The sequence below is a fragment of the Myotis brandtii genome, unplaced genomic scaffold (genome assembly GCF_000412655.1).
Source record: "Myotis brandtii unplaced genomic scaffold, ASM41265v1 scaffold1013, whole genome shotgun sequence".
Lineage (NCBI taxonomy): Eukaryota > Metazoa > Chordata > Mammalia > Chiroptera > Vespertilionidae > Myotis > Myotis brandtii.
The window spans coordinates 259,686-269,403 of NW_005353379.1; the positions used below are offsets into that span (position 1 = coordinate 259,686).

General features: G+C 53.8%; 1 protein-coding gene across 1 annotated transcript in view; it reads right to left on the reverse strand.

Moving 5' to 3' along the window:
* Window positions 1-66: 66 nt before the first annotated feature.
* SERPINA12 (serpin peptidase inhibitor, clade A (alpha-1 antiproteinase, antitrypsin), member 12) overlaps window positions 67-9,718 on the reverse strand; it is a 14,180-nt gene continuing 4,528 nt past the window's right edge. The window contains exons 2-5 of the mRNA XM_005853238.2: window positions 6,925-7,575; window positions 4,984-5,254; window positions 2,213-2,360; window positions 67-438 (exon numbers count right to left, since the gene is read on the reverse strand). Of these exons, the coding sequence (XP_005853300.1) occupies window positions 247-438; window positions 2,213-2,360; window positions 4,984-5,254; window positions 6,925-7,558 (1,245 nt within the window). The 5' untranslated portion in view covers window positions 7,559-7,575 and the 3' untranslated portion in view covers window positions 67-246. The remainder of the gene's footprint in view (window positions 439-2,212; window positions 2,361-4,983; window positions 5,255-6,924; window positions 7,576-9,718) is intronic.

Sequence of the window (9,718 nt, forward strand, 5' to 3'; positions counted from 1 at the left end):
GGGCAGAGGGAGGGATCACTTCCAGCCTGGAGGGAGGAGGAGGGGGGAAGGCAGGGGGGTCTAATCCCAGGTGTGAAGGCAGGGAGGGCAGGACGGAAGCCTGGGCGCCAGCAGTGCCGCCTGCGTGGGCGTGCTTGGAGCTCATGAGGAGGTGGGAGCGGGTGCCGGTGAACCTGTGGTCACAGCCCGGGGGGAGGAAGCGTTGTCAGCCCTGGGCCACGGGCTCTGCGCAGACTGCACCCCTCCTTACGTGCCGGTGGGGTTAGTGATCTTCCCCATGAAGAGCATGGTAGGCGTGAGGTTCTCCGCAATCATCAGCAGGAAGGCTCTGTTCAGCTTGAAGGTTAGCGGCCTCTCCATGGGCAGCGTCTGCATGCCGGAGCCCGCGGCCCCCTCCGCGCCCTTCTCGTCAATCTTCAGCTTGGCCTTGTGCACCGCCTGTGGGGACCGGAAGCGAGGTCAGTGTTGCCACACGACTCGGAGACCCAGGTGAGCCAAGGACAGCGGAGGCTCAGAGGGAGAGGCCGCAACCGAAGTTGCTCAGCTCAGCAGTCACCGCTGGTGCTGCCTCCCGAACTCCCGCTGTCACCTGTCACACTAAAGGGTACTCAGCAAGGAGGTGCAGCGTGAGGGCAACCAGGCAGGGGGAGCATCCCTGTGGGGCCGGAGTGGGGGTGGAGGGGGTGCTGCCCTTCCTGGGGATTACAGGGAAGCCAGTGCTGTGATGGCAGACAGTGTCTTTGAGCCTCAGCTCCATGGACGGGAGGTGGTGCCCTGCCCGAGGCCTCTGGCCCCTCACTCTCCTCCGCCCACCCGGTGGGTGGCTGGTGGGTGGTTACGAGGGAGCCAGATGCCAGGCCGGCTGTTGGACGTGTCTGGGACCCCAGATCCATCCCAGGACATCAGCACCTGCGACCAGGCGATCGACACTGGGAAAGGGATGGGCTTCTGTGAAACGCTGACACATTTCATTCCATTTCACAGAAGCCGAACCGCTCCCAGCGGGCCAGGAGCTGTGCCCACACAGGCTCGGCTGTGGGCTCCCCCGCTGCGGAAGGACAGGGCGCTGGGCTCCGTGAGGCCTGCAGGAGGGGTGGCTGGTACGACCCTTTCTAAGATGTCTGCGCAGGGAAGTTTAAGGTGAGAAGACTCTATTAGCTCTTTTTCTTCCTTTTGCAAACTGGAAAGTAACCCTGAGTTGGAGCTGGTCGCCAGCTCAGTGTGGCAACTCGGATGCTTCCCCGATGGACTTGACCTTCACACTCAGCACCAGACAGTCCCCACCCCCACCAGCCTTGCGCCATGTGCTCCCCTCCTGGAAGCTCCCCCCCACCCCCACCCCCGACTTCTGCATGTTGAAATCTTTCCCCCCTCAGTTCCCTTTTAACCTAATAGGAGGATTGCTAGATAAAATACAGGCCATCCAGTTACATTTTACTTTTAGATAAATGATGGAGTTTTTGTGTAAGTATATCCCATGTACTATCTGGGACATACTTACACTAAAAAAAAAAATCATCACTTATCTGAAATTTAAACTTTGTGCCTGTATTTCATCTTCTAAATCTGGGGACCCTACCCCAAGTGTGCCTCTCTGCTTGCTCCCGACAGGCAGGTGCTCAGCCTGCTGGAGGCCACAGGCCCTTTGCTTGCTCATCTCTTAATCATGCAGACCATGTGCACGACCTACTCCCAACAGGACTAAAAAAAAAAAATCATCACTTATCTGAAATTTAAACTTTGTGCCTGTATTTCATCTTCTAAATCTGGGGACCCTACCCCAAGTGTGCCTCTCTGCTTGCTCCCGACAGGCAGGTGCTCAGCCTGCTGGAGGCCACAGGCCCTTTGCTTGCTCATCTCTTAATCATGCAGACCATGTGCACGACCTACTCCCAACAGGCCGGTGACGCCTTTGAGTGAGGGTCCGGCTCAGACCCAGACCCGTTCTAAGGCCTCATCAGTGTTCCGGGCCTTGAGCAAGTGTTTGTTGCACTGAATCGACTTCCAGAACAGCACCGGGAGTGGGTGCTCATTTCACAGCCTGAAAGCATGAGGCTGGGGAGGGTCGCGATCCCCCGGGAGCACATGGGCTGGAGTCGAACCCGGCCTGACCGTGGGTGGCTTTCCGGCTTGTTCGGCGGCTGGGATGGGGGCTCGGTGAAGGATGGGGGCCTGTGCCCCAGGGGGCGATGCCCAGGCCAGGCAGGCTTACCTCACCCACTTTCAGGCTTCGATTAGGGACTATCCTGATGAGATCGCCATGTTCCTGGAAGATTTTGGTGATGCCCAAGTAGGAGAGAGTCTTCTTTAGGTCGTAGGTGCCAGTGATGGAGAACCTGGGCAAGGACACGTCCACAACCCTGGGGAGCGTGAGGTGACAACGTGAGGGCAGGCCCCAGGGTAGGTGGTGAGCGAGACATTCCTCCCAGACGTGGAAGCTCAGGCTGTTTCCTTACCCACAGAATGAGGAGCGTCTCTCAACCCTTCACATGCCCCAGCCCTGAGCTGCCCCGACCCGGCAGGCCTGACACCAGCGGCAGCGAGGCCTGAGCTCCCAGCAGGCGGCACCGGTCACAGCCACTCGGAGCTCATGCCTCACTCTCTAAGCCACCGTGCGACCATGATGGTGCCATGGCACCCAGGGCAGTGAGCGCTCATGCGGTGCTCGGAGGCACTCAGCAGTCAGTGGCCATCGCGTGCTCACCCCAGCCCTGGAGTTAGCAGCTGCACATCCTCCGTGGGTGGGCCTTGGGTTCCTGTCCTCGGGCCCTGAACCCCATTTCTGCTTGCCTCTCCAAGAACCCAGGCCCGCCTTGGTCTCCTTCCTCTCCGCACCCTCATAAATGGTGTTGATTTGACCATTCTCAGGAGCAGAGCCCCTGCTGTAATAACCCCCGTCCTAAAAAACAAAACTTCTCTGCTGGGGCCTGGCTGGTGTGGCTCAGTTAGTTGAGCATCATCGCATGCACCGAGGGGTTGCTGGTTTGATTCCCAGTTGGGGCACATGCCCAGGTTGCAGGCTCAGTCCCCAGGAAGGGGTGCGGCAGGAGGCAGCCAATCAATGATTCTCTCTTGCATCAGTGTTTCTCTCTCTCTCTCTCTCTCTCTCTCTCTCTCTCATCAAGAAAAACATATCGAAAAGAAAACATCTCCTGTGGCTCTGAGTCACCTCTCCAGCTTCCAGGCCACATCTTTTCTTTCATTCATAGCAGAAGTTGTACCTACAACTTCCTCCACGTCCTCCCATCATCGCCCCAGCCCACTCTAATCAGGCGTGCTACCAAAGCAGCTCTTCCCAGCGTTGCTGCCGACCTCCGCTTGCTGGGTCCAACAGTGAGCTCTCAGGGGCCAGCACTAGACAGCTGATCCAGCTTTCCAGCTTTTAAAAAAATATATTTTTATTGATTCAGAGAGAGGAAGGGAGGGATAGGAACATCAATGATGACAGAGAACCATTGATCAGCTGTCTCCTGCAGGCCCCACACTGGGGATTGAGCCCGTAACCCAGGCATGTGCCCTGACCGGGAATCAAACCCTGACTTCCTGGTTCATAGGTCGATGCTCAACCACTGAGCCACGCCGGCCGGGCCATCTTTCCATCTCGAAGCACTCCAAACCGAGCCCACGCCCTCCAGCTCTCTCCTCCCTTCAGCAGCCACCCCCTCTCGCCTTTGGCTGCCTCCACCTTGTCACCTGTCACATTGCGGTGATGCTCAAGTCTCAGCCCTTGGTCTCCTTCTTTTTTCTCTCTTCTCCTTCCCTGGGGATCTTATGCATTGTCATTGCTTTAAATGCCAGAGACAGGCTCAATGACTCCCAAACTTACCTTCCCACCCATCCAGTCATTCAAGTATCTATTAAGTGCCTGCTGTGTACCAGCTGCTGTTCCCATTGCTGAGGTGCATCTATGAGAGGAACGGGCAAAACCCATGCCCCGAGCTTGTGCTCTCACAGGAAGACAGGCAATAAAATGAGCAGAGGAGAAAGGAGACATATGCACTACTCTCTGTAATACTTTAAACCAGGGGTCCTCAAACTTTTTAAACGGGGCCAGTTCACTGTCCCTCAGACCGTTGGAGGGCCGGACTATAGTTTTAAAAAAAAACTATGAACAAATTCCTATGCACACTGCACATATCTTATTTTGAAGTAAAAAAACAAAACGGGAACAAATACAATATTTGTATTTGCATGTGGCCCGCGGGCCGTAGTTTGAGGACCCCTGCTTTAAACAATAACATTTAAAAACAAGCCAACGTGGCATAGATGCAGACAGGCAGTCTGCGTATAAGAAGGCAGGATGTGATAGGGAAAACACAGATGAACTCACAGGAGCCAGGAATGCTGGAGCAAAGGGCAGGTTTGGGCACTGCATGGAGGCAAAGGAGGCAAGTTGGTTTTGTGTTTTTTTCTGGGTGAAATGAAGATCGGCCAGAGGGTTCTGAACAGAGAAGTAACGTGGTCTTGCTGAGGGCTTAAAAGGATCATTTCGTCAGCTGTGTTAGGAATATCCTCTTGATGGTGAAGGGCAGGGCCCAGAGGTGATGCTGGGAGACCATTTGGAAGATGTTCGGGTCATAGAAGTGGGAAGGATCAGGCTCCAGATATATTTCAAATGGGGCTGACGGGGTCCCTGGCAGACTGAGGGGCCAGGGGAGAGGAAGTGGTCAAGGAGGACCCCAAGGTTTTAAACTTGAGCAACTAAGAGGATGGAGTCACCACTGAGGAGACGGAAGCTGGAGGAGGTTCCCTAAGGGGAGATGGGGATGTTCCTTCTGGACACGTTGGGACTGAGATGTCTCAGGCATCCAGGGAGGTCCTGGGTGAGCAGACGGATGTGTGACCCTGGAGACAGGGCTAGGGTAAGAGCCCAGTCACCTGGGAGAGAAGAAGTAGAGAGAGTAGGCGGAAAAACAAGAAGGAGGGAGAGGAGGAGGGAAGGGAGGAGGACGGAAGAAGCTGCACACACCAGACCCCCTTTACCTCCGCGTGATTAACTTCTTCCATCTGTCAAAAGTGTCCAGCTTCAGGGCCTCCTCCACCCGCCGCATGTTGCCCTTGTCGGGAAGAACGAAGGTGGCCGTGATGTTGTGGAAGTAGGGCATCTCCAGGACGGTGCAGCCGAGCTGCTCGTCATAGCCCATGGCATACATGCCCCCGTGGAACATCATGGGCACCTTCACGGGCCTGTTTTCATCCAAAAAGAAGTCTTCCTCTTTAGTTGATTTTGGGTCAAACTCGTGTAGCCACCTGGCTTCAGATTGAAGGAGGACAAAGCGGTGTGAGTGTCCTGAAGGAGAAGGGACTGGACCCCGCTAAGCACTGGTCTCTGTCCTCATGCTGAAGTTCAGGGAACGGGTTTGGAGGCTCTGGGATATCAGGACATATCCTCAGGAGTCCCTGTTCTCATGACATGCCCTCAAGACTCCCGGTGAGGTGGGCTGGGAGTTGACTACCGGTTCCCATAGAAGCCAGGCCTGGGGCTGCTGAGCCAAGAGGAGAGCTTCCGGCAGCCCTAAGCCCAGGTTACTCCTGAGGGTGAGAAAGGCTATGGACTGTGTCCCAGCAAAGGGAACTAGATTATACTGAGTGGGGTGATCTGGGTCTGAAGTGAGTGACAATGCCCAGGTTTATTCTAAGTCAGCCCTGGGGTTGCTGCTCTCACACGGGACTAAGCACAGTGATGGAACATCTGCCCTTGGGAGCCTGCTGAAGAGAGTGAACTCCCAGAGCTGGGTGTTTGGACCCTCCTTTTCTATCCTGGGGATTCTTTGATGCTGTTGGGCATAAACCCAGACCTGGGTCTTTGCACTACCTTCAAAGACCCACCGTTCAAATTCTCACTCTACTGTTCTACATGGATAACCTTGGGCAGGTGTCTTACCCTCCCTGGGCTTCAGTGTCCTTATATGGAAAGGGAATATTGATGGAGACCTCCTAGGGCTGCTGAGAGCCTGGGAAAAGGTTGCACAGCGTAGTGACTATGTATAGTAAGTGTTGAGTGAATGCTAGTCATCATCTGCATCATCATCACCATGGTTCTTGTAATCTAGGGGATGCAGGGACTAAAGGAATTTCCAGATTCCCCTTTCTTCCTCTGCTTTGGGAAGACTGAGATTTCAGTCTGCCATTTTCACTCCCTCCCCACTTCCCCGCTATTGCCACTCATCTCCCTGTGGATTTTGGGAGAATTGAACTTCCATGTTCAGAACCATGCTGCTGACAACCCAGCAGTAATCTTGTGTGGCCTGAGGGCTGTTGGCCTCTGATTCTTAACTATGTTGGCCAACCTTTGTGTGAACGTGTAGGTGTGTATGGTGGGCGGGATGATGCTTGGATTTGGGAATATTCTTCCACCTTCCTTTTCACTCTTACCCTGAGACTTGAGAATCTACAGGGTTTGATAGGAGATCAAAGCAACCACCAAAGTGGTCATCATCACCATCACCAACAACACGATCACCATCCCGGGCATCTACTTAGAATGATGGAAAGTACACATCTCCTGGGCCAAGAGAAGTGGGTTTGAGTTCTCACTTCCATTGACTGGCTTTGTAACTGAGTAAGTCAACTAATGTCTCTCTAAATTTCACTTTCCTTTTCTAAGAAATGAGGAAAAGAATGTCACTGCAACCTCTCTAACCAGTGTTGTGTTAGGATAATCAGTAATGATGAAAAGCGCACATGGAGAGTATTTAGACTTCACAGAGTTCATTGTGCATACATTTTTGCTTTGAATACCCATGAACTGCCCTATGAGTTATGTAGCAAGGTACTCATTTTGCAGATAGGAAAAGTGAGCCTTTGAGAGATTAATCACTTATGAATTCAAGGTCACAGAGCAAGCAGGTGGCCAACCCTGGTTTTCAATCCAAGTCTACTGGTCATGTTCTCTTTTCCATGCCAAGCTGTCCCTAGCCTTACCTCGAAAGTAAAGACAGTTGACAAGAAGCATCACAGTGCCAGGATCTATATCCTTGACCAGGTTATTGATTTTCCCCTGGGTTTTCTGACTGACATAGTCATTGATCTGCTTCTGAGTATTTTTGATGTCCTGGAAGTTGGTGGGGACGCTGTCTGCATTGTACAGGTTCTTAGCGTCTGCCATAAACCTCTTCTCTGGCCGCAGCTTCCGGTCCAGGAACAAGGTGTTCTCGAGGCTCAGCTGGAGGCCCTCGGTCTTCTGGTTCAGCCTCTGGATAAGGTAATGGAAACCCTCATGAAGGTCTTTCTCCGGCATATTCCTGAAGTTGAGGCCCTGCTGGATCTCGGCCAGCGTGGAGTTCTGGGCACCCAGACTCAGCATGGCGAAGGCGGTGGAGATGCTCATGGGGGAGAAGAAGATGTTCTTGCTGGGGCCAGTGGAGGCCATCCTCTTGTACAGCTCGAAGCCAAAGCCCACATTCCGCCTGGCGAGCTCCTGGGCTGCCCTCCTGCCCTGCTGCTCTTGGTCCCGGGTCACGGCGCCATGATTCTTTGGGGAAAAGCTGGGCTTCCGAAGACCTTCTACCATGAGGAAGCCAGCCAGCAGCAGGCCCAGGCCCAGCGTGAAGTTCATCTTCCTCGGAGATTGTCCTGTGGAGGAGTAGACCTGCGGTTAGTGGGAAAAAGAACAAAAGAGCCCCACTGCCCCTATCTTACCCACGAGGAGGACATGAGAGAAGCAGTGCAGTGCCTCGTGCGTGCTGTGCGCAGCGGTTTATCAGCGCGTTGGCGTCCATTATAGCATTTCACCCAGACCGTCGCCCCGGGACAAGAAAGGATTGTCCTCCTTCATAACTGCGAGGCCTGACCAGAGGAAACAGCTCTTGTTTGTGTCCCCATCTTCCCCATCGTAGGGTGACAGAATCTCAGTTCCTTTGAGGAACTGCCCCCTCTACTCCACTGGGTGACAAGAAGGAAACGCCACAGCGTGGCCACGTGACCCAGGTGAGGCCACCATAGTACTTCACCTCCTGCCACACTGATTGGTAAAGAAATGTGAGTGTTTCCCAAATCAGATCAGTCAGTGTCTTCCCCTGGGAATGTACAGGCACCTTCACTCTGAGGGTCTGGCTTAATGATGCAGCCCTGGAGCCTAATGTGGCCCTGGCTTCCGTGTGTAGAAGGAGAGAAGAGAGAGCGCGGGAGAAATGGGGAGAAATACTTGGTGACATCTTTGGAGTCCCTGGATCAAGCTTTACCTAAAGACCAACAACCTCTAATTTTTCAAGTTATGAGCCAATAAACTTCCTTTTGAGGGTTGGCTGCTATGAGTTGGATTTTTTTCCCTTACAACCAAAAGAGTATTCACTAATTTGTAGAAGTCCAGCCCTTGGTCTGGGATCCCCTGTAAGTGGGGACTATGCACTCCAAAACCCAGGTCTCTATCAGACCCTCTTCCCTGTATTGTTCCCGGGAGGAGAAGGGGCAGCATGATGAAGAGGACAAGTCCTGGTGGCTGCAGGACTGCTGCTCCTTTCACCACCTCTCAGCGTGGACATCTCCCCACAGGGCTGTAAGCTTCGGGGGGGCATGCTTTTCATGTTTTATTCTCCCTTCACCGTGAGCTCTCATGCTGCGTAGAGCTGCCAAAAGCACGGTCATCCCCAAAGCTTGCTGACTTCTCTAGTTGGCCATGCTGCTATCAGTGATCTTTACACCAACTTGTACGTCAGCTAGAGGCAGATTTCTTTGCTTGGTCCTCTGTTCTCTATGTTTTCTTTCCTCAAATTTATATCTTCCTGGATCTGAGCTGGTGGGGAAGAGCGAAGGCCATCTGTGCTGTGTTGGCGTGAGCTCCTGAGAAGCAGAACTGAGATGAGGAGTCAAGCGTGCGTTACTTATTGAGTGCGTGCTCTTAGGAGGAGTGGGAAGTGAGGGAAGCAGGTCAGGAAAGGGACAGAGCCAGGAGGATGTGGCTGCTACAGGTAACATCCAGCCTTGACCTGATCCACAGGGGCAGGCCCTGGAGCCAAAGCACATGGCGGCATTGCGCCCATGAGGCAGGGTTCTGGCTTTTCAAAGGGGATCCGTCCGTCAGTGGCTGTGTCTGCCCCAGGGTGCAAGGGCTGGGGTGTCACTTGCTATCAGACAAGGGCAGTTTTTTAACAGTGAGAGGGCAGCGGCCCACCTCAGCACCACAGCCTAGGGCGAGGGGGGCAAACTTTTTGACTCGAGGGCCACAATGGGTTCTTAAACTGGACCGGAGGGCCGGAACAAAAGCATGGATGGAATGTTTGTGTGAACTAATATAAATTCAAAGTAAACATCATTACATAAAAGGGTACGGTCTTTTTTTTTTTTTAGTTTTATTCATTTCAAACGGGCCGGGTCCAGCCCGCGGGCCATAGTTTGCCCACGGCTGGCCTAGGGGAATGGGCCCAGCACCGGCCGGTCCGCCAAAGCTATGTGGAGGGGCTTCTTTCTATTGACTGAATGGGGGAGCACCATTTCCCCAAGTGGGTTGTGCCCCAAACACTCTACGTCGGGTACTGTGGACGGAACCATCATCAGAGCAAAATGGGTCTTCAAGAGGCTCGTGGCGGAGTAAGAGCATGCTAGCACATATACTCGCCATGCCCACACCCCCTCCCTCAGGCAGCCCAGCGCCCAGGGACAGAGGACCATCCCCAGCCCGAAGGGGCGCTAGTTGGGTGACCACAATTCCCCTCTAGTGACTGGTTAGGAGTTGGCCCAGATGCAGTCAGCCCACTGAGTTCCACCCTGACGGGACCGG